The following is a 25353-nucleotide window of genomic DNA, read 5'->3' on the forward strand; positions in this document are numbered from 1 at the left end:
TTAGTCGACGTTCATTAACATTATTACTGAATCAACTGGTTCACGATTACTGATCAAACATTTAATAAACCAATAAATCGTAAGGGACATTGTAATCTTGAGTTTATCTTTGATTCCATCTTGAGTTTATCTTTGGTACTACCATTAAAAGTTGCAAGGAAAATTACTAAACAGTTTAAGATTTCGAAAACAAAATACATCGTTTCGTATAACGGAGGAAAAACTAAAGTTCAAAGCGAACTAACAGTGACAGGGTTCGTGAATAAAAGCAAAGCCGATATTACTTTAAAGGTCGAATTAATTCCATCAACAGCCGTAATGATATTTTCCAAGAACTGTGTTGTTTCTAGAATCTCGAGTACAAGTTTAAACCGGAGGCAAAGCTCGAGATCCGTCCTACACGAGCAATTCCGCACAAGATACGCCAGAACGTAAAGACAGAGTTAGATAGAATGGTCGAAATGGGTGTGAAAATCAAGCAAGATGAACCTACACCCGTCATTAGTATCGTCGTGCGCAAAAACAACAAAATCCGTTTGTGTATCAATCCGACCTTTACGTCGAATACAAATTTTCCTCGTCGGCATTACCTATTACGCACCGTCGAGGAAATTGAGGCTAGAATCAGAAAAGCTAAGTGGGTTACTATCCTCGATTGTAAAAAAGGCATCTGACAAGTTGCAGTAGCACCGTACTCCCATAAGTACCTGACATTCGGCACTCCGTGGGGTCGTTACTCATGTTTGTGTCTGCCGTTTGGTCTAGCATCAGCCCCAGAAGTATTCCAAAACCTTATTGCAACATTATAAGACGGAATTAATGGAACTAACATAATTAACAGTCCTGAAATTCTATGGTGTTACCTAGCAAAGTGTACTCTCGGTCGATTGCAGCTCTCGCGCTATGTGAGCAGTATTTTCACGCTTATATTTTTGGAAAACCAGTAACGGTAAACACCAACCATAAACCATTAGAGTCGATCACCCCTATTATGTATTTCGATCGAATCGGATTTTTTTGAACGAATGCAAAAATTTGCATTCTGTTATTTTAACGAATGATTATTTTGTATAGGAAACTCGAACTCGATCGAGTTACAGAATGCAAAATTTCGTATTCGATCGAAACAATCCGATTCGAACGAAATACAGAATCGGGGTGGATATTCAAAAAACCTCTCGACAAAGCTCCTCCAAGACTTAAGCGGATTATTCTTGACGTACAACCATATGCTCCAGAAATAGTATATATTCTAGGAAACAACGCGCCCATTACGGATACTTTAAGTCGAGACGTTGACAATCCAATACCGAAAAGCGAAGATCAACTAGAAGTGAACGTCTGTGTCAACGTCTCCAAAGTTTGGATGAAGGATACCGTGGCGAAAACTAGTGACAATGCTACTTTTCGTCACCTTGATTCACATGCTGTAATAAACCACACCTGAAGAAACATTAGTATAGACAACGCTACACTAGCCATGCAATGATTCTGTACGCTTTGAATCGGCTGCGAAGTCTGTTGAAACAGAAGTTCAAAATTTACAAAAGGAATATAATGCCAAGAATTTGCTCAGAGACATCATATTATCAAGATATCCAGCTCTTATATTTCACGAACGAATCGCAAGCAACAGCATGTAACGATCACCACGAAACTCTCGAAACCACTATTTCACGGTGTAATCGAAAGGAGAACTAACCCCATAATATTTTTCCAAAAGCTGCGTCAACGAAAAGCTACTGTGATTCTGATACAGTTGCTCCGGATGTTACAGAAGAAGTGCTGATGAGTTTGAGAGAATCAAACAAGAATCCTTTAGAAGATCTGTCAATGAATTACTGCGAAAATCAGAATGCCGAAACTGAGGGTGACAATTTCGGTTTTCCTGATGCAGAGGACTTTGAGAATTGCTCCAGTCTACTAGACCGAACATTGGAGTCCCTCTCTCAGGTGGGACTCCAGAGTCTATCGGGTTTACGGCGGTTATAGTAAGTGAACCAAGCAGTTATGCAGAGGCTATAGCAAGTCCTGGAAGCGACAAATGGAAAGCAGCTATGGCGGATGGGATGACTTCCTTAAGAGAGACGTTGGGTGTTCAAGCGCGAAGAAGATGCTAGCGAGAACATTGTTCGTTTAAAGTTACAACGAAAAACAGAGCTTTTACACCATTGCAATCGGGTATCGACAAGCAGGGCCCTTCGAACGACTATATGTTCTCTTGCGCGAGAATCGACGAAGCGTTGAGACTGAATAAAAGAATCCCGAAAGGCATAAGCAAAAATTCTAGTGCCAGAACAACAGTCACCATTCCCGTACCGTAGAGAAGATGCATGCATGGTAATCAGTGAATTGATCGCATTGATCACTCCGCTGAGTAAATTCAAACACAAATAGTTTATTTTATCATTATCAAACACAGTATTATAATATTTCTCCAGTTTTGTTTCTGTATCATTTCTGTAAGATTAAAAAGTCTACGGTTAATGCAATCCAAGCGAACAAGCGAAAATAGTCCGAACAAAATGAAGTACAAACATGAAGTGGTCCTATCAGGCTTTAATTTCATTCTACTTCGGAGACAATCCGTATTTTAGTTTTACGATTTTATTTCAAAATTGTATCTACCTTAATACGTACAATTCAACTCAACTCAGAATCTTTAGAAGAAAAAAAAACAACTCTGTCTTACAGGTGATCTACAGCACTAGATATTGTGTCGTGTTGAAGAAACACATGCACACTGCTCTTACTACATAATATTAGCATAACATAACCTATTTACACGGCCCTCATACATCGGATAGTTGTTGCATCGCCATCCATTCGCTCGTTCATATTATTTCTGTTATTAGTTTCATTAGTTTGAAAAAAAGGTCCAATTTGCAATAAACTATGACTGGTTATTTTGGTAAGATTTCTGAAGTCAACATAACTGTATCTGTCAGTCATGTTTAATCTGTTTTATTTTAAAAAATCTAAGATAAGAGTTAAGCTTTGCTAGTCTATAATTGTTCGTTCTTCGTCAGCTCTCTCTCTCTCTATCAGTAGAAGAACGTCGCCACATTTCTGTATGAACGAGTTTCATTTATCGATACGGTATCATATAATGACAAGTAGAGGAAACGTTAAATTTACGATTTTATCTTCTGCTTTAAATTATATTCTATCTCATCTGAAAGTAGTTCTAACGCTAAACTGTATCGTTTCGCTTCAGCACTAACACACTTATATTTACAAAGAGGAAAAGATATTAACCGCTAGCCTAAACAACTGTGTGCTGTCTCTCATTAGCATCCTACTCAGAGAAGTTTGATTTTATTTTTGTTGTCAACCTCGTTTCAATCGCTGAAAGAAAAAAAAACTACTCCATTCATTCATGCTACTGTCATTCACGGATGGTGAACGAGCGAAGAAAATTATTCATTTATTTGGAAATCGAACGATTTAACAATGAAAATTGACCACCATCAAACTAGTGCCGGACTTTTTTGGACCACGATTGACCGTTTTTTGTTTTGTTTCATGGATTTCAAGTATAGATTCTACTCATTCCGACGTCTGTCAGTCAAACATTCACTCATACACAAGAATAAAGGAAAAAAAGTTATTACCAATTGCTAGGTCGATTATTGTTGTGATGACCTCCTCCACCTCGGAAACCGCGGAAGTTACCTCGTCCACCACCGCCGCCGCCACCCCGGAAATAGGGTGAACCATGTCTGGGTCCGCCACCACCTCCGCCCCGGCCGGGCCAAGGATTTCTAAAGTTATTGGTTTTGTTGCCGAAGGGAGATCCACCGAATGGTGGTCGATTCGGTGAACCACCGAACTGATTGCCGGGAACACCCATCGGACCACCGTTGGGTCCCATCTGATTGTTCCACATGTGTGGTGCCCACTCGCCCGGCGGCGGCTGATTGAAGCTGTTCAATCCTGCAGCCAAACTGGGAAACTCTCCGAAATTAGACAGATCGGGTAGATTAGGAATGCCCGATCCGAAGTTGTTCAAAGGAGGTGGTGGTAGTTCCCAGGGTTTCCTCTGTTCGTGTGGTTGTTGCTGCTGCTGTGGCTGTGGCTGTGAATGTTGAAATACAAAAGCTGGTGGATATTCCGGATCGGGTAAAAGTGGTGGCCGCTGCTGTACTGCGCTCGGTGTCGTCGGTGTTGTCGCCGTTGTTGTGCTGGTATTTGGGATGCTTTCCTCGAACTCGGGCATATCAGCAATCGGATCGTCATCGACATCTTCCCCCTCGAACGGTTCGTACGGTTCCGCCGAATCCTCGATGATTTCGTCGACCTCCTGCATTGACGCTGAAAGAGAATTGATCGTCGAATCGGCTGAAGTTGTACCGGGTGTTGAAGGGGTTTCGATTGGGCTTGTGTTGTTGTTATGGCCCACCACCGTGATTAGCGAAGGTGTCGAAGGAGGAGACGGAGCAGAAAGTTTATCAGACGAATTACCACTCTTACCTGACGCCGATTCCGTTGGGTGTTCCGGGACGTATTCCTCGTCGGAGAGGTCCATATCGACACTTTCATTGTTGTCCGATGGATCGTTTTGGTCAGCATCTGAAAACGGAACTATGAGTACTTTCAAAGCGATAACTACGGCTGAGTTCAAAAGTCTTATAAATGTAGTTTGGAAAACCAGGACAAATATTTCTAAAGTCTAAGACCGGATGAAAACATTGAATACAAAACCGGACTTGACATTTGCAATGCAAAAGTCGCTTAAAATATTTGTATTGCAAGCGAACAAAAACACTAAATCACTATTAATATTTGTCTCGAATATTTAGGCAGCAGTTTGTTCGTGATCCACATATACTTATTTGTATTTATACTTATTTACTTTTTTATGCTTTCAGTCATACAGCCGTTCTACGCATAACTGTCCCATATTACTTTCGGTTTTTGCTACCAAACACATATATTTCAAGAAAATAAAATAGAATCTGGCAGCATGTTCGATAACGTTACGAAAAAATATTAAGGCCAATTGTCCCATCTCTAATATTCTACGCATAACCTTCCCACTGAACAAAAACCAAGATATTTAAAAAATATATGTATTAATGATGCATAAAAATACATTGATTTGGCTGTTAAACATACTGATATAAAGACTGTCCCAGAAAGTATGGACGCAACCAAAAACCGCTGCCATTTCGCAATGGTTCAGAATCTGTCAATTTTTATGGCTGCGTCCTGTTGTTTACACTCTTCTCTAACCACTTGTGCAGTTGTTTATTCGTTTTCATTAGTATGTTTTGAAATGCGTGGACTTTCAGCAGAACAACGCGAACAATTGTGTACAAATATTGCACTGAACGCGGACTGTCACTGAGAAAGATAGCAAAAATGGAAGTAGTAAGTGAAAAAGACGTGCGAAATGCAATCAGGAAGCTCGGTGAGGATAACAGCTTTGAGGATAAACCAAAAACGGGTCGAAAAAAAGGTCCTGCTAACCCTCAGTTGGATAAACGTATACTGGAGGCATTCGAGCAAAAGAAGGAGGTTTCAGTTCGGGATGTGACCAAAAAAGTGGGCTCTTCGAAGTCAACTGTTCTTCGTGCTAAAAAACGTTTGAATCTTCGAACCTATAAAAAGAAGAAACAACCAAAACGTAGTCCGAAACAAGAATCATCGATCAGGCCGAGGGTTCGAAAGCTGTACAATACGATTCTTGCTGGAAATTTGAACTGCATAATCATGGACGAAACCTACGTGAAACTCGATTACAAATCCTTGCCAGGACCACAATATTATACGCTGCGAGGCAAGTGTTGCGGGCAAGTGTTAAACCAGTCCGAGACATCGATTGAAGTCGAAAAATTTGGTAAGAGAGCTATGGTCTGGCAAGCAATTTGTAGCTGCGGTAAGATTTCGAAACCCTTCATCACCACTGCTTCAATGAACAGCGAAATATACATCAAAGAATGTTTACAAAAACGACTTCTACCCATGATTCGAAGCCACAAGGATCCTGTTATCTTCTGGCTAGATCTTGCTTCTTGCCACTACTCGAAATCAACGGTAGAATGGTATACTACCAAAAATGTCAGTTTCATCCCAAAAGACATGAATCCACCAAATTGCCCACTCTTTCGACCAATTGAGGAACTTTGAGCATTAACGAAGGCACATCTTAGGAAACATGTCTCGGAAGCCGAAACCATTCAACAGTTAGAAAAAGAAAAAGTGTCAAAACTTGTCGCCTAGAAGTCTGTACGGAATTTAATGAGGAACGTTCGCAAGAAGGTTCGCCAGCTAGTCTACAATGGCTAAGTAGCAAATGTTGAGAATAATATTCTGTTGTTGTAGTCTAATATTATAAGTATATCGAATAAAATTTGAATATCTAATACTTGTGAATTATTTACAGCGAAATCAAAGTGCGTCCATACTTTCTGGGACAGTCTTTAGCTGTCCCATCATTGAAAATAGCTATAATTCAATTTACAAACGAAAACATCGACAGGTAATAATAAGAGTCTCGGTTCTAAGTATAGTTTTTGACAGAAGAAATTTTTTTCATTGCACCATTTTTCTCCAAACAAAAATCTTAGTTTGACTCTTTAATCGCATTTCTCTCAGTTGTCTATTTTGAAATATGGGACAATCAGGCATAGAACGGCGGCACAGAAATCGAAATCAGACCACTGTTTGTACGATTTTATTTCCCATACTTTAAATTTGCACCCCTTACAGAAAACAAAGACGAAACCAATCCCTTTCGTTCGTCTCACGTCAAAAGGGTCTAACTGAAAGTAAGGGTCTCTCTTTTGCAGATTGGCCTTTTTGTCGTTGAACTATCGTTCCATTCGGTTTTTGCATTCAAAGTTTTTGGGCCGACTGGCGCTGTCGAACTCTGCCACTAGTCAAAAAATTTGTTCCAGAAGAACTGGCTATGCTTTCAACTGATTTTATTTTGATGTGATCCAGCATCATTCAACAGATTCTTCTCATAAGTGAAAAATGCACTTTAATTGTTTACGACAGCGATTGTGGCCGTTCGCACCGAAGAAGTTGAAACCGGTTTTATCAGGCATTTAAGGACAATGCTCTCGAGCTTGGTTGACATTAAAAAATCTACAATTCGATTCTTCTAACAGATCGGCTGAAAAGTTCATATCGTTTCTATGAGAGGGCGCCACTAGAATTAAATTCATACCATTTTCAGTTAGTACCAACCTTCAAAAGATACGTGTACAAATTTGACAGCTGTCTGATTATTAGTTTGTGAGATATTGCATTTTGAGTGAAGCTACTTTTGTTATTGTGAAAAAAATGGAAAAAAAGGAATTTCGTGTGTTGATGAAACACTACTTTTTTATTAAAAAAAAAAGTGCCGCCGATACCAAAAAATGGCTTGATGAGTGTTATCCAGACTCTGCACCGGGCGAAGCAACAATTCGTAAGTGGTTTGCAAAATTTCGTACTGGTCATATGAGCACCGAAGACGATGAACGCAGTGGACGTCCAAAAGAGGCTGTTACCGATGAAAACGTGAAAAAATCCACAAAATGATTTTCAATGACCGTAAAGTGAAGTTGATCGAGATAGCTCACACCCTAAAGATATCAAAGGAACGTGTTGGACATATTAATCACGAATATTTGGATATGAGAAAGCTTTGTGCAAAATGGGGGCCGCGTGAGCTCACAATCGATCAAAAACAACAACGAATTGATGTTATATCGAAATAAAACCGATTTTTTCGTCGATATATAACAATGGACGAAACATGGCTCCATCACTTCACTCCGGAGTCCAATCGACAGTCAGCTGAGTGGACTGCACGCGATGAACCGAACCCAAAGCGTGGAAAGACTCAACAATCGGCCGGTAAGGTTATGGCGTCTGTATTTTGGGATTCGCATGGTATAATTTTCATCGACTACCTTGAAAAGGGAAAAACCATCAACAGTGACTATTATATAGCGTTATTAGAGCGTTTGAAGGACGAAATTTCAAAAAAACGGCCTCAATTGAAGAAGAAAAAAGTTTTGTTTCATCAAGAAATGCACCGTGTCACAAGTCGATGAAAACCATGCTGAAATTGAACGAATTGGGCTTCGAACTGCTCCCTCATCCACCGTATTCTCCAGATTTGGCCCCCAATGACTTTTTCCTGTTCTCAGACCTCAAGAGAATGCTCGCTGGTAAAAAATTTTGAATCAATGAAGAGGTAATCGCTGAAACTAAGACCTATTTTGAGGCAAAGAACAAATCGTACTACAAAAATGGTATCGAAAAGTTGGAAGATCGCTATAATCGCTGTATCGCCTCTGATGGCAATTATGTTGAATAAAAACGAATTTTGGCAAAAAAAAATGTGTGTTTCTATTAAACGATACGAACTTTTCAGCCGAACTGTTAGGAACGATCTCTTCTAAAATCGATCTCAAAGATCAAATGCCCGGGTGCAGTTCATTGACCGGGTTATTTTTTTACTCTGTCTTGCGACGCTTTTTTAAATTGTGTGTTAAAATGTGTCTGGCGTAAATATCGAACTGTAGTATAGGTGCGTCGTTACAATTCTGGAAAAGGAAAAAAATCAAACTCAAATGCTCAATAATTGTTACCATTTGGCAATAATTAGGAATCTGTCAATTTTAATGAATGCGGTATTTACAGGTATTTACATTTTTCCCTCATCACATGCGTAACAGTTTATTTGTTTGAAAATATGCGGGCTTTTAATGGAATTCAATCACGTTTAATTTTTAAAGGAACCCGTACGAAGAGAGATCAGAATGCTCGATGAAAATAAGGATTTGAATAAACTTATACTGAAGGTGCTCGAGCAGGAGAAGGAAATTGCAGTGCGAGATATGAACAAAAAAGTTGGTACTTCGAAGTGTCAAATATTCGCCGTGCTAAAAAAACGTATGAATCAGAGAGCCTCCAGGAACCAGAAGCAGCCAAGACGCAGTTCGAAACGAGAAATATCGATCACATCCATTGTTCGATAGTTTTACGATGCGATGCTTGCTGGAAATTCAAACGGTATAAATGTGGACGACAAAACCTACGTAAAATTCGATTACAAATCTTTGCCGGGGTCAAAATAAAATTCGAAAAATTTGACAAAAAAGAACTATGGTCTGGCAAGCTATTTGTAACAGCTGTTACATTTCATCACACTTGCTTCAATGAACAGCGAAATGTACATCAAGGAATGTTCATAACCACGACATTTAGCCATGATTCGAAGCCACAAGGATTCAACTGTCTTATGGCCAAATCTTGCGTCTTATTACGCGAAATCAATGGTAGAATGGTATAAACTGAAATCTTTTTTTTAAGGTTTTCATTTATGCGGTTTTTTACGCGGATTTTCGAAATAACGCGGTTTTTTTACACGGATTTTTGGAGTTACGTGGTTGAATGCATGAAACATCGAGATCTGATGTTATCCTGAATTTTTTTAAGTAAACAGAGTCAGAGTGACACTGAAAATTTTCGATAAATAAAAGACATTTGGCATCAAAAAAAAATTTCGATTTCGGAAATCTCAAATTTTTTCTATGTTCCTAGGTCGATTTTCCACAAAAAAAAATTACGATTACACCAGATCTGGACGTTTCATGCATTTCTAGGACAATTGACATCAACATCAACATTTTTTTCGATTTTACAATTTTTTTCTACGCGGATTCCGGAGTTACGCGTATAAGAAATGGGAAGGGATGTTAGTGCACAAATTCTCAATTCCTACTCTATTTTTTCAACATTATTTTTGGGATTATACCAGATCAAAAAACTTTCATTAGTGCTGCGGGTTTTTTACGCGGATTTCCGAAGTTACACGTTTACAGTAGTATATTACACGGTACAGTAGGGTAACAGAGGTATTTTGGCCCACTTTAGGATTGATTTTATTTTGGCCCACTTTGAATAAATATCCACCAAATGTTTGAAAATCTTTGAAAAACCCTTCCGCAATAGGTAATTTAATGTGTTTACCTTCAAATTTATGTAACATGGGTTACTTCACATCAATTAAATCCGATAAAATCGATAAAGTTTGTTAGGTGGGCCAAAATATATGAAGTGGCCAAAATACCTCTGTTACCTTGGTATACACGACCTCTAGTAACATCAAGTGTTGGACTAACATCCCTTCCCATTCCTTAAACGATCTACGTTCGGGCCTGGTACTGATCAATGAATTCTGGGGTTACCAGCAGTGGTGGCTTTTCACCAGAGTGATACACGCTGGTGTAAAATTCTTGTCTGCACAGGGGATGCAAGAAGCGAACATTACACAGAAAGGAAAGCGCACTTCTTCTAATTTTAACAGTGTATTCAATAAAAATTGAATACCCAACACCTTTGAATTATTTCCACTGAAAGCTGGATGCGTCTATTTTATTTGATAGTATTTAAAGGGTGATTTTTTGGTATCTTTTTGGCAACACTGTTTTTGACAGATCACGCATGAATCGTGTCTTGTGAAATTGTCAAACTTGTTCAGTTTGGTCTATAATTTAATTATGAATCGACTTACAACTTCCAACATTTGATTAATGGGCGCTGGAAAAGTTAGAGGAAGAACCATTTTTTATTAAATAATTACGTTCGGGACGAAGCTCATTTCTGGTTGAATGGATACGTCAACAAGCAAAATTACCGCATCTGGAATGAAGATCAGACAGAACGGTTGCAAGAGCTACCAATGAATCCCAGGAAAGTCACTGTTTGGTGTGAATTATGAGCCGGTGGCATCATCGGGCCGGACTTCCTCAAAGGTGACGATGGGCGAAACGTTACTGTAAATAGCGAGTGCTACCGTGTGATGATTTTTTTGCCCAAAATGGAAAAATTGGGCATGCCTGACGTGTGGTTTCAACAAGACGGTGCCACATTCCACACGGCACGCGAAACAACGATCAAATTGAGAACCGCCTTCGGTGAACAGTTTATCTCACGTTTTTGGCCTGTCAATGTAATTTAACGCCTTTGGACAACTTCTCGTGGGGTCATGGTTAAGGCTCATGTCTACAAGGATAAATCAGCAACGGTTGACGCACTGGAAACCAATATTAAAGCATTTATTCGTGAAAACCGGTCGATATGTTGGAGAGAGTGTGCCAAAATTGGACCTTGCGCATGGGTCATCTAAAGTGGAGTTGCGGCCAACATTTGTATGAAATCATCTTCAATCATTAAATTACATTGATCGTTCAATTGATTCTAATTAAGATTTCATTATTTTCATATTTTTGTTTTGAGATCAAATCCTACATCTCTAAATAAAATCACCCCCCATTAAACGATCAAAGCTCGGTTCTAGCATTCAATTCCGATTTTCACATTCTAAAATAATTAGCCGAGTTTGGCGAAATAAATTGCATTCAGCCGTTCATATAACGAACAAAAAAACTTACCATCGCTATGTGACTGAGTTCGAATAGGTGTCGAGCCGTCCAGAGGCGAAGGTGACGGAGAAAGAGATCCTTCAGTTTGATTACTCATCAGCACGGTGGGCGGTTTGCTCATATCGAAATTCTCTCGTTCAAAATTTTGCTATGAAAGAAAAAAAATTAAACATCAATTCGGTCGGTCATTGAAAGACAAAATGTTACCAGAAAATCATCAATTTCGAGCAGCGAGGTAGGAGTCTGCAGCAATTGAAGTGACGTCAGACTGCGCTCCGATTCATCACCGCTCTTGGCATTGTCAGTCGACAAAATTGTTTTTTCAAAGTGCGAATCTAACGCTTTCTGCATGGACTGTATCCGCAAGTCGAGATCTTTTGATTCAGTGGTCGACGTGGTGGTGGCAACGCTGCTGGTGCTACTGCTGCTAACGGCAACCGGAGCCGGTACCGGCGGTGGTGGTGGTGGTGCAACGATACTAGCGTGCCGAAGATCAACGTCACCACTTCCCGCCCAAAACGAACCAGAAGCCAGATCAGGTTCACTCGTCTCTGGTGATTCTGCTGACTCCCGAGACGGTTCATCTGCTTGCTTGGAATCAGATTTACTGTCTGCCGCAGTCAACAATAAATCGGCATCGTCATCTCCGTCGTCAATGTCTTCCAGATAATCGACACTGGACTTGAGCAGTGGGCCAGGTGAACCGGTCAGTGAGATAAGATTGCGATGATCCACGTCCATCAGCCGACCCTTGTCCTTCATGAAGGCTGGAATCGGTATGTTGGGCAGTTGCCGATGGTCAACATCCTGCAGAGGTCCTTCCTCGTTCACACCGTCAATGTACTCGATCACATTCGAATTGATACCTTTTCGCTCGTAGTGAGGAGGTGACACCGGGGTATCCAAATTCTGGAAACCAGATTGGTCCTAGTAGAAGAAAAATAAACAGAGTAGAAGTTGAATCGACGAAACAAGCATTTAAAATTGGCGTTGCCTTAAATCCATCAAAACACAAAAACTCACATGTGGTCCATCCCACGTCATCGACATATCCCAAGTAGAATTGTACTCATCGGATCGATCGAGATTTACACGCTCTGGCGGAGGCAGTAGCGGTCCTCTGCCACCCGGTTGCGGCCGTCCCGTAGAATAATCCGACAGCATCGGTTGTGTGTACTGCGGACCACCACCGAAGTTCCTGTTCATCCCAGCCGGACGGTGATTGGTTGGCCGTGGAACAAGCCCCGGCAGTCCATAATCGGATCCACCACCGACGACACTCGAAGGAACTCCGTAACTGTTGAGGCTGGCAGTATAATCAACCGTACCACTGTTCCCGTTGGCGTATTCCTCCAGGGAAGAATTGCTACTATGGGACGGCACATATCCACCGCCCCCGATGGGGGTGGATGTCGTGGTGTGGGGCAGAATTGACTGCCCACTACGACCACCAGAGAACGGTTGGTTCGACGCGTCCGGGAAGAATGCTTTCAGAAAATCATTCACTCCCTCCGATTCTTCCTTCCGGGAATTTATTACCTGTATCGATTGCACTGTGGGCGATATAACTAAAGCATCAGTTATTCATTAGATACGAAGCCTTACTAGGAAACTTCTTAACTGACCAATATTAGCTGTAGGAGAATCACGCCGGAAATCATTGATGTCGAAAGGTAAATTACCATCCATGTAGCTGCTCATCATCCCGTTGACGTTGAAGAAACTTTGATCGTCGGGAAGCTGAAGATCCATGTCCGGTTCCGGTGACGGTGCGTTGATATCCGGCGATGGAATCGGACTGGGCAACGTAGTTGTCAATTCATCCAGTTTTTTCTTCATACTTTTCAAACGATTGCCGAAGTTTCTGTACGCCTGTTGGTTAGAACTAGTTTTCAAACACCATTCGTAAAATTGATTAAAACACGATCCAACTTACATTGGCAACCACTTTCACCTCCCCACGTTGGTTGTGATAAAATGTTTCCGCCTGCTCTAGCAGGGCTAGTAACATCCTCCTAGATTTCAACTCCGTTTTGAGGCTATGCACGTAGCTTTGGTAATGTACTAAATTTTCTTCAATTTCTCGTTCAATGCTTTCCACACGTTTTCGATCTACAAAACGAAATTTCAGAAATCCGTGAAATGTGCAACCCCCTGTCAAATCAAATCCTACCTTTTCCTTTGATCGAATTTTTCACCTGTTCCACATCAACCGGCGGGCTTTTGTTCAGGCTCTTGAACGTCGTGTCGGTGTCGTTTTCATTCTTGACGCAATCCTTGATGGTCGACACCAGCGAGGCCGTCTGGAAGTCGTCGATATCGACGGATATCGCTTCCCGTGCATTTTTTGCCTCCACCAGCCGCGTCGGACCGGTCGCCAGTGTAGCGGTCACCCCGCCGCCGCCAGATGCTGACGTTGAAATACCACTCGAAGGTTCGTTTTTCTTCACCGTGGTGGCACTCAGTAGACCATTCAGATCGGCAAGGAACTCGTCATTGTAGATTTCGCGCTGTTCCCAGATTCTGAAGATCCGCAAAATTTTGTGCTTCACCTTTTCGTCCCGCACCAGGGTGGTGGCTTTCTGTAGATAGGTTCCCCAACTGTCCACATACTCGTAGTTTTTGCGCTTGCTGTACTGGATCACGTCGTTCGCCAGGTAGAATAGGGTTAGCCGGCTTTCCACTTTAACTGTAAAGGTGTTCTAGTTATTATTGGGATTCGAATGTTGGATCTTGGAATAATTCAAAACTGAGAAAAATATTAGCAAAAAAAATAGTTTCTTCGCATCGCTTTCGTAGAGCTTCTTCGATAGTCATAAACCTCGTCGTGAACGCACTTGCAGACAAGATGGCTGAATCGATTTTTACAAACTCAAATTCAAATGAAAGGTCTTATAACCCCATACAAAGTTCCAGAATTTTATTCGAATCCAACTTCCGGTTCCGGAGTTTCAGAAAGATGTGTGCAAAAAAAATTAAAATAAGTGCACTAAGTTTTCTCAGAGATGGCTGAACCGATTCTTACAAACTTAGATTCAAATGAGAGGTATAGAGATATTTTTATTCAGGCCTTTTTGGGTACAAGCTTTACGTGGCCGATTGAGTCGATTTTTAAATATTTTTTTTTTATATTGGACCACGTTGTCACCCTTCTTCTAGGGGGAGAGGAGCTTCCATTTCCCTTCTGCGAGGATTGAGGGGCACTTTGTTCGTGGCTCGTTTCGTCATCCGTTGCAGCATTGGTGGTCTTGTTGCTGATTTCCGTCTTGAGTTCGTTGCCAGTTGCTGTAGATGCGCCTTGTTGTACATTGATTGCAGTTGCTGGTTGGTTGGAGGGTAAGTTATTAACTGCAGCTGGTGTACTTTGTTCCATAGGGGATACTGATGGTTTCGTTGAAGGGTGGGTTGGTGGCTGTCACAGATGTACTGGGGTTGGTGTGAAGGAAGCACCATTGTCCTTTGGTATAGTTTATTTCATGGTTTACCGTAGTGAACAGCTTTTTGGAAATATTGACATGTGGCCATCTGATTGTCATAGATAACAAGTGATTTGCACGGGATTCTTGTATCCTGACCGAAAGTCACATATGAAAGTATAGACCTCTTCAAGCGCATGCGTAACAGACGTACGCCTTTTAGAAAACCGGGGAAAAAGTTCTTCCACTTTTCTTTTTCGATAGAGAGAATCTCTCCGTATTGGGACATAGTTTTGCGAATATAAGGATCGATGACGCTTGAGGGAAGATCAGTCACACGCACTTCTATAGCACTATCTTCCATATATACTGGAATGTTGTACTTAATGTTTTCGTACTCCACATAAGGAGTGTATCGAAAAGTAGTTAGAAACATTGATTATTGAATAAAAAAGCGAAAAAACAGATTTTGACATCAGTTTTCGATATATTGAACAAAAATTACATTTTTATGCATTTCACTGATTATATTGAAGAAAATTCTAGTTTCTGTGAAACGCTCGCACTTTGGACTTGACATTCTTCATTAAATTCTGCAGTTACTTTTGTGACTTTACTGGTGGCAGCTGTCCAGTTTTTTTTAACTCTTGCATGATTTGGGACACTGTACCTTCCTTCCGAAAGTGCCGCTTGACAATTGCCCAATACCTTTCAATTGGCCGAAGATCCGGGCAGTTCGGTGAGTTGATGTCCTTGTACATTATTTTTTGACAACCACTGTAGAACGGAGTTGGCGTAGTGGGCTGAAGCCAAACCCACCCAGAAGAGAGGAGGAGCCTTATGCTTTCTGTACAGTGGCAGCATTCTCTTCTTCAAACATTCTTCCTCGTACACCTTCGCGTTAATTGTGCCCTTCGTAAAGAAAATCGACGACCGCATACCACAGGTACAAATTGCTTGCCAGCCCCCCCCCCCCCCCCTCCCCCTCTCCTTCTGCTGTCAGCGTCGTCCAGGTCCTGGTACACCGATTTCGTATAATATTGCGGTCCGGGTCTTCCGGCGCTCGAGAGTCTTCCTTGGCGTAGGTCTTTATTCTATAGAATCCGGTTATACAGTTTTTGCGCTCTTGTTTTGGCCTGAACTTGCTGTACCAGGGACTTTTTCGGCACCTTCTGTTTCTTGTACGTTTTCAGGGAGTTCCGAACTTTGATCCGTTGAATCATACCGATGCTGGTGTTGAACTGCTTGGCCAAAACCCGCGTCGACGACGATGGGTTTTTCCTGATGTACTCTACCACTTTTAAGTCCCGGCCGGGCTGGCTGGGACCCGTTTTCCTACCGGATCGGAGCAAATCCTTCATGGAAAGGGTCTTACCGAACTTCTCGATAGTATTTTTGACACTGGTGTGGTGCACTTTCACCCGTTTTGCCATTTCGTTGTACGTGACACCACTTTCTGAGCACCAAGTGTGCAGAATTTTCTTTCGCGTTTCCGGATCAATTCGACTCATCATTGAAACGATAAACCGTACTGAAACCAATCGAATGAGCAGCTGTTATTGACATGAAAACAAACATGTCACCACAAAACACGCTGCAAAAAAATAAGCCGTTTCAGAGTAATAATTGTTTGAATGTTGCTAACTACTTATCGATACACTCCTTAGTGCACATTGTTATTGTATTTTGCGTATTGAATTGTATCCAACTCTTTATAAAACTGGATGTAAACAACATTAGTTGTCTTATTGCATTGAAGTAAATGCACACGTTTAATGTCAAGATCCATTTGCTCCTTAAGCAAACCTTCAAGTTCTCGTATCGAAGGTCGAATTTTGCACTGCCTGAAGTCAACAATAATTTTATTCTTTCGTTATTAGTGTAAAAATTACAATTTCAAATTATTTCATCACTTTTCTCTGAGATGGCGTGACCGATTTTACCAAAATTAAGTTCAAATGAAAGGTCTCAGAATCCTTTACAAAACTCCATAATTTCCTTCCGGATGCGACTTCCGGTTCCGGAATGATAGGGTAAAGTGTGTTCAAAATTTGATACCCTCACTTAAGGTGGCGAAACAAAAAACATAAAAAAAATTCTAAACTGACCTCGTGACTATTCCAATCGGTAGCAATTATCAGTGGACAAATAAAATAAACAGATTCCCGGTATCCGATTCCAGAAGCATCGGAAATAATGGTCATATATTCCAAAATGGATCTCACTCACTTTTCTCAGCGATGGTTTGACCGATTTTCACACATGAATATAGGTTCAAATGAAAGGTTTCGTGGTCCCATAATAAATTCCTGGATTTCATCCGGATCCGACATCCGGTTACAACTATTTGTGATGTAGTTCAGTTTAATCGAAGCCTTATATTGTACCATTTGTAAACTAAATTAATTCGCTCGCCTAAATTAACCCGGTCGTTCTTTCCTCTTTTTTTCTGTCTTCCACCATCAATTTTGTTTTATCACTAATTAGATCTACATGCCGATTCTAACCCCGTCGTTTTTTCTGTCATCTAACATCTTTTTGATAACTAATTAGATATACATGCTGATTCTAATTCCGTTGTTCGTTTGCGCTCGTTCAGCAACCCATCCGCCAACCCTTGTATACCATTTACTCATCAACTTTTCTCCTCTCTCTCACCTTTTTAGCAAGAGCACTATTACTAATCTGTTATGTTTGATGTCTTCAACTAGTTATAGTGTTATAAATTTTGTTTTAACTGTTAGTTTTAATTCTAGTGTTAAGCCTAAATGTGTGGTTGGTAAACGACTGGACAATGCGCAATTCAGGCCCTAATGTGGTTCATAGCCTCTTGTCCAGTAACTCCTATCCCTACCTCCCCGCGGTGCCGGCTGGGGTGCGAGTAACCATAGGAAAGATCGGGTAACCAACCGACTGTCGTTGTGGACGGAGCATGGTTTGCTTGTTTGTTAAAGGCAACTTGATCTATGCTGCGTTCCCACAGCGGCAGTTTGTAAAAACTTTGAATGGAAAAACCGGATAAATACATTTGTTTTGGAAGAACCGGTTAAGTTTTTGTCCAGTTTTTGCATTCAAAGTTATTTTGTCCGGTTCTTGCAGAAAAGATATTTTTAAACGATTCTTGCATTGCAAAATTCATGTCCGGTTTTTGCGCTCAATGTTTTTATCCGGTTTTTGCGCTCAATGTTTTTATCCGGTTTTTGCATTCAAAAATAGTTAAACGGGTTTTTCAAACTATGTTGCACTTATTCGATTTTTGCTTTCAGCCGTTCATTTATTCTTCGACGTCTTGACTCTTGGGTCGAGACAAATGGTTCATTATCAGGCACTCGGTTTGGCACTTTGAATGATTCCTTTCCTATACTATCAACTAGAGATGAGCAAAACAGTTCATTTGAAAGAACCGTTTAGTGATGAAGAGTTCTGTTGAAAGAACTAGTTCTCCAGAGCCGTTCGTTCGTTCTATTCATAGTTGGTTTGTTTGTTCAAAGACTAAACGAGAACTTACTTTTGTAAGCTTAAGGGAGCAAAAAAAGGTCCCTCGAAGTAGAACTGAGGTTTCGTGATGAAACTTTATTAGTATCGTTCTCGAAAAAAGGTTGAGCGGACTCAAAAAACAAAAAAAAAGATCCCACGACTTTGAACTGAAGAACTACCGTTCTCGAAAAAAGAACTATAGCTCGTTCATTCTTTCAAAAGAACTAGTTCTTTTGAAATGTTCGCGAACGAATTGTCCATCTCTACTTTCAACAATTTGTATAGTGCATCTTGCCAAAGGACACTTGTCAGCACGCAAGCTTTTTTGAATGAACATGATCTGCGACGGTGATTGTCCCAATTCTTGTTTATCGTAACATTCCATGCAGGCAACTTCTTTGTCATTTCAAAAAGGCACTTGCTTTGATTTACTGGTAATTACCGACGATACCAACAGAAAAATAAAGAAACGTATTTAAGCCTGAAGACGAGCTTACTTCCGACTTAGTAAAACTATACTGTCGAAAAAAGTACGACCACAGACTATAGTCTATATGTACAGAGGATCATCGCAAACTTATTGCTTAGAGCCAAATAAAGTTCCTTAACACGTGACAATCCGATTTTAAGTTAACCACCAACCCTACTTACCCTGTTTCAACACATTCAACCAGCTAATAACAATTTTCTTGTGGTGCGCCCTCCGTTGCAAACACCACGCCGAAAGCTGCTGTATGCTGTCCTGGGTATCCTTAAGATCTCGCAGCCTCTGCTCGAAACCAGGCACATCAAATTCGGCAGCTCCTCCGATTGCTCCACTTGCTGCCCCACCTGTGGTTGTCGTTCCAGTCAATGACAGCACCGTCGTTTTCGACATTTCTCTCCGTGATGAAATTGATTGTCACCAGCTTCTAAATTTCACTCGTCATAATTGCCGTTTAGAGTTGTTTTGCACATACAGACCAGCTGCCCATTAGTCCACGCTGTGAAATCTACAATTCTACTTGAAGGATCAAACCCTCCCGATTCAATATCAACCAACAATAAGCAGCATGCACTTCCACCAGGTAATGTAAACAAGATTTTGGGTTTTCCAAATTCGCAATTGTCATGCAATCCTTTGCCGGTAAACGATACACAACCACATCCGGTAAGTGTCCTCCTAAGTGAATCTCACTATTCCTTCCGCTAAATAGAAAAATCCTACTATTGGCGCGGCAAATTAGGAAAACAGACACGCACACTACGGCTCCTTGTTACCAGCTCAGAACGAAAACAAAAGGTTTTCGGTCACTTGTGATCACTTTTAAACACTTTATCCGGAGCCGTTCAGTCGACAGATGGGTACGTCAGCTTTCGCAGGAATATTACCGCATTTGATAATCAGGTTACATTACGAATGGTACGAAATATAATGATGAAAAACTTCTTGCTCGTACGACACGAAGCTAATCTCACAAAAATTTTCTGATGGCTGCTGATAGAATGCTACTCAGTTGTCAAAATTCAGCCTGATGCTGATAGTACCGGTCGAAACTGCTGCAAAATATAGATGTCACTGCGATAGAAAAATGCTTGCAGTTTCATTCGAACCCAGCTGGCGCAGTACCGCGCTCTCACCGCTCTCACACTTTAAATACGCTGGATGAGCCGCAGAAACACGTGCCGAAGAAAAGAACGGTTGAATGCAAAAATCAAATATATGTAACCTAGTTTGGAAATCCCATTAAAGTGTTTTTGAATGCAAAAAATCAGATAGAAACACGAATTTGGCAAATCAAAAATCGATTGAACACACACACCGCCCGTAACAAACAAGCAAACCAAGTTTTGTTCGCAATGGCGCGGCAGTCGAAGAAAAAAACTGAACGGTTAAGGAGCAAGACTCTTTGCAAGCGTATGAGTAATGTCAACAATATGTACGTAAAAACAAATTGATTAATATGATATTTCATCCAAAAAGTCAGGCTTAACATTCATTTGAGAATAAATTATTGTTAAAAAAGATTGTTTGAAACTCAATCGTGCAAGCCACTTTGATAAAATGGTTGCACTGCTTATATGAATACATACGTACCAAATAAAATGTACACAATACACAAATTACCAACCCAAGTTAACTTGGTTTACTCTTGATCCTTAAACCGGATAGCAACATTTCCAAATGGCACATTGCCGCAAAACTCAAATCCAGTAGCGACACCTGCAAATGAGAAACTAAACCAGAAAAGAAGGATTCCTGTGAAAGGTTGCTTTTCGGTAGTTTTGAATTGCTACGATTTTTTTTGTTTATTCAATAATTTAGAAGATATCAGCAATAAAAGAAAACTATGTCGCAAAACAATTCGGTTTAAAAGAGATTACTACTACTTTTTGTAGTGAAAACTAAGATTAAATATGAGAAATTTAGGAATTATGCAAAATTGAGTTACTCAAGTAACCATATGCACAGTGGCATACCGAGAACATTTGTCACCCGGGACAAAATAAGGTTTGCCGTTCTTCCGTTGGTTTAGTGAGCAAAAAATCAATGCTGAACTCAATCTCCGGAAAAATGACTTCTTGGACGAGTAAAAAAAAGGTTCCAAGGATTGGTTTGCCGCTCGTCATAACCATGACAATGATTGTTTATGTTTGAAAAAAATCAAGTTACAGTATAAACGATATTAAGCCAAAGATAAACTCAAGATTACAATGTCCCATACAGTCCATCAAAAATTTTAGATCAGTAACCGTGAATCAGTGAACTTGGTAATAATGCAATTTTATTGACCCTTCGTTAATAAGCGTCAATTAACATTGGAAAACGACGGTAAAATTCCATAGCAACAACACAAATTTGAAAGGTTGTAAACATACCGCACACAATATTTTGTTACTTCCATTCACTTCAATGGCTAGTAAGATAAGAATATACCGTAACTATGACCATGATTGTTTATGTTTGAAACAATATCGAGTTACAGTATGATTTTTACAATAATAAAGTAAAAACTACTTGGAGCTATTGCCTAGAATTGATTTAGTTTGTTATTGCCTCATCACATGAAGCATTAAAACGACGACACGACCTGCCACTCGACTATCAAAACTGTATCGCAAATTTAACTACCCCTCAGTAACTGGTAATGTCAAAACGAAATCGCTTGAGAAAATGTTGGAACTGGCAACACAAGTTGGTAAATTATTGATTTTGAAAAACAGTTACCAGTAGCCTTGGTAACTACATAAGGAATGTAATGTTTTTTATTGAAAAAAGTTTACTCGTGGTTAAAGGACATACAAACGAAAATAAAAATAACATGATATTGAAAAAATCGTATGTCTTTTTCTGAAAAAATCAGAATGAAAATGATTAATTATTAGCAAAAGTTATTAAAGCATGAAATAAAAATATGTATATTTTGAAAATAATTCAAGAATATCTTAAATTTTTTATTAACACTAGCGTCTTTGAGAAGTCGAAAATGTTTTTCACTGCAATTTATTCTTAATTTCGTTAGTATAATATGACAAAATCATTGTATAATTTAGAATATATATATTATAATATATTTTCTACATAGATACGGTAATTACGGTATACGATCAAAACCTATACGTAGTAATTATTAATTGTATAATAACAAAAACAGTGGAAGTAATCATCTTGAAACCGCTTTAGTTTCCGTGCAAAATGTCGCGTTTTCTCACTCTGGCTATATATAAAAATAATCTTCCACATTGAACCCGACAGTCGTATTCATTCTACATGCTCGATCAGGTTTGGCAACCGTGGAACTGGAGGATAATGACTTGTTAAACTCCTCTATTTGTAGGCCATGTCCATGGCCAGAAGCATTTTCGAAGGCGGCGAAAGAATGTTAACTGCAAATAGAAAAATTAAATTTAATAATAAAATTCAAGCACTCAGCTTTATCATAATTTGCATCGATCATTATTCAAATTATTTACTTGCTCTCCGGAATTCACTAAATAACTGGAAAAGACACAAAAATTCAAGTCGGTGGAATTGTTCCACAAATATTTCAAACTGTTTGTTTATTTATTCTGGTGCTCCTTGGTAACTAGTTCATAGCAACTTGAACAGTGTTGCTCGAATAGTTAGTTTTTGTCATTTTCAAGGGGTCACTATATTTATGGTAACTCGTGGTAAATCACTCACGAACACTTTTTATTCCGATTTTTCTTCGGAGTGTCTGGTCGTGTCGTCGATTAAAATCAGTTGAGGCAAGAAATCATTACGTACTGAATGTAGACATAGGTTTGCTTCCCTCCTAACTTGTATTGTTTCCCTGGCATTTTGTTGGAACTATTCGACGCTTATTAACGGAGGGTCCATAAAATTACATTATTACTGAACCTACTGGTTCACGATTACTGTCCCAACATTTTTCAATGAATCGTATAGGACATTGTTTATCTTGAGTTTATCTTTGATTGTACAATGTTAAATGTTCGATCCGGAAAAATGCTTCACATTTGCAATGAAAATAAAATATTTGCCGTTCAAATCATTTGTTTTAGATTATATAGGTTTTGACTTCATTCGTCTCTCCGGGCCAGAAAAAAAATCTGGCCCTATTTGCGGGGTTGTGAATCGAACCCAGAAGGGCTGCGTGAAAGACACAGACTTACCCAACACGCTAAACTCGTCCCCGCTCAATTTATTTAAAATTTGTACCACATAGTTTTTCACAAATTTCAAATAATATTTTTTTCAAATTGAATTGCTGATTTTTCATAACATCTTAAGTAACAATCAAAACCTATATTCATTTTATAAACAAATATAAAACAGACATACGACATGATGGTCTTATATCTGTATCCCGTGCATCCACAGTGTATATAAAAGATTTGATTGTTATTTGGGATGCAATGATTAAATCGACAAGGGAGAATTATACACTTTATTCAGGCATTATGAATGCAATGACTGTTATACACAGACAATCTTTTATTAGTCATATAATTGCCTATTTCTACTTCATATTTACATCTAAAGTTTTATGGCATTTTTAAAGAGTCGCACTGAATTTATATCAGATGGAATTAATGTAAGTATATGATGCTTTGTGGTTACTTAGGTTGTTTTTACGGGCGAATATTTTTTGAAACAGAAACCAGTGTTATGTTAATATCTCGAATACTAGAATGTTTAACGATAGAGTACCATTTATTTATTTTAGATAGTTTACTTGTTATTCACAGACATTTGAAAAATGGTATGGTCGTATGCTCGAGCCCCGACCTGGAAGGATTCTTAGTGTCAGTAGGATCCATAGTACTAGCCATGCAATGATTCTGTACACTAAGAATTGGCTGCGAAGTCTGTTGAAACAGAAAGGCCAAATTCCACAAAAGGAATGTAATACCAGCATTCAAAAATACGTAAATGGAATTAATTTCGCAAAATCGATTTTTGCATTCAGCTATTCAAATGAACAAACACTTTTTGAATTAAAATTTCATGTCGCTAGAGCTGAATTTATAGAATATATAACTCATAGCAAGCCTGGGGCTCGTGCGGCTTCGAGAAACGATCTGGAAGCCTTTGTCTTTTCGCAATGGTAGACAGAATAATAAAACAACCAGTAAAAATTATTCATTTATAGACTTCTATTTATTAACGAAATTTAAAAAAATATTTTACACGTGTATGTAAGGAAAGTAAATGACTCTTCTATTTCCTATACCACATCTGCAGAGTTCTGGATCGCTTGATTTTTTTCTGCAGCTGTAAAACGCCGTACAGTAGCGCTTCTGCTGTCGGTGGACAACCGGGAACAAAAATATCCACCGGGATGATACGATCGCAGCCTCTGACGACCGAATACGAATAGTGGTAATAGCCACCACCATTGGCACAACTACCCATCGATATGACCCACCGGGGTTCCGGCATTTGGTCGTATACCTTGCGCATGGCCGGAGCCATTTTGTTAGTCACTGTTCCGGCTACAATCATGCAATCGGCCTGCCGTGGTGAAGCCCGAAATGTGACACCGAAACGATTCATGTCGTACCGGGGGCCCGCTATGTGCATCATTTCGACGGCACAGCAAGCCAATCCGAAAGTCATTGGCCAGATCGAACCTTTGCGTCCCCAGTTCAATAGGTCATCCAACCGAGCGACGGTCCATTCGCCCCAGTTTGCTTGTTTTCTTCCGAAAGGAGAATACTTCACCTGTTCTGGTTTGTCCGTATTGACCACTGGCATGGTGTTTTTCTCTCGAACCGTACCCGTATTCAAAACTGCAGGAACTCTGAGGGCGGCCATCGATCGACGCCCATTTGCGAGCACCAAACACACCACAGAACTCATTATTTCAGCAATATTATTATAGTGGCTGTGAATGTTGTAACTTCGTGAAATTTATTCAGATAATCTCGAAATCGGATCAAAATGTTTTCCAATTAAAATTTCACGGGTAACTAGATCCGATAAAAACCTTTTCCAGCAGAGCAAGAGGTAGGTTAACCTAGAGTGACTATAATGGTTATAGGCACTCTAGGTTAACCTTATAGCGTTTTCGTTTTCAACGGTGGCGCTACACCGGTATAGGGCAGGAAACGGTGTCTTGATTACACTCAAATTGGAGCGAGTATAGCCGGTGCTACACTATACCATTGCAGCGCTAAAAACCAAAACGGTATAATGTAAATAATGTAAATGTAATGAAAAGCTAACGGAGCTGTCAACATTTCTGATTAAATGTTTTGAATTGTGGCCAACATTACGGATTCTGATCCGAGAGGCGAATGACCTTACGGTTAAAATAACTTGAATCGATAAAAGTTTGGATGAAACTTTGTATATATACGGCTCCAGTATGACAAATCATTAATTTTCACAGATTTGTAGTTTTAACTAAGTAGTACCTGTAGGGAATCAATTGTACACTATAGAAAGATTATACAAAGGAAAATAAAGTTGAACGTTTCTTTCAATAATTCGAAAATTGTGGCTTATTTTGATATCAACTGATAAGTCACCTATAAAAATTTAAATAAAAAAACTCACTGAGAAATCTTCACAATAGTAAATGAGAAACAAAAGCTTGATC

At 39.7% G+C, this 25353-nt stretch overlaps 2 protein-coding genes across 3 annotated transcripts; both read right to left on the minus strand.

The window, feature by feature from the left end:
• Positions 1-3372: 3372 nt before the first annotated feature.
• On the minus strand, positions 3373-19783 carry LOC131430503 (uncharacterized). 2 transcript variants are annotated; one of them, XM_058595539.1, is made up of 9 exons: positions 18935-19783; positions 13564-14079; positions 13327-13502; positions 13016-13262; positions 12414-12958; positions 11598-12317; positions 11400-11538; positions 4474-4572; positions 3373-4314 (listed from the first exon to the last, which is right to left on the minus strand). In XM_058595539.1, exons 1-9 carry the CDS (start codon positions 19158-19160, stop codon positions 3611-3613), a joined length of 3372 nt encoding a protein of 1123 aa, XP_058451522.1. In that variant the 5' UTR covers positions 19161-19783; the 3' UTR covers positions 3373-3610. The 2 variants fall into 2 exon arrangements, with proteins under 2 accessions (XP_058451522.1, XP_058451521.1); XM_058595538.1 differs by having other exon boundaries at positions 3373-4572.
• A 4161-nt stretch (positions 19784-23944) lies between these two features.
• On the minus strand, positions 23945-24686 carry LOC131430506 (NADH-quinone oxidoreductase subunit B 2-like). The gene has a single exon (XM_058595541.1). It carries the CDS (start codon positions 24609-24611, stop codon positions 23970-23972), a length of 642 nt encoding a protein of 213 aa, XP_058451524.1. The 5' UTR covers positions 24612-24686; the 3' UTR covers positions 23945-23969.
• Positions 24687-25353: the final 667 nt, after the last annotated feature.

This window comes from Malaya genurostris, chromosome 2 (assembly GCF_030247185.1).
Source record: "Malaya genurostris strain Urasoe2022 chromosome 2, Malgen_1.1, whole genome shotgun sequence".
NCBI classification, from domain to species: domain Eukaryota; kingdom Metazoa; phylum Arthropoda; class Insecta; order Diptera; family Culicidae; genus Malaya; species Malaya genurostris.

Bases quoted from the DNA above. Each gene is read 5' to 3' on its own strand.
- LOC131430503 (XM_058595538.1), bottom strand. From the start codon at position 19,160: ATGTCGAAAACGACGGTGCTGTCATTGACTGGAACGACAACCACAGGT. The intron at 14,080-18,934 runs GTAAGTAGGGTT...ACACCTTTACAG, and splicing joins GTTGAATGTGTTGAAACAGG to TTAAAGTGGAAAGCCGGCTA. The intron at 11,539-11,597 runs GTAACATTTTGT...TTTCTTTCATAG, and splicing joins TCGAAATTGATGATTTTCTG to CAAAATTTTGAACGAGAGAA.
- LOC131430506 (XM_058595541.1), bottom strand. From the start codon at position 24,611: ATGAGTTCTGTGGTGTGTTTGGTGCTCGCAAATGGGCGTCGATCGATG.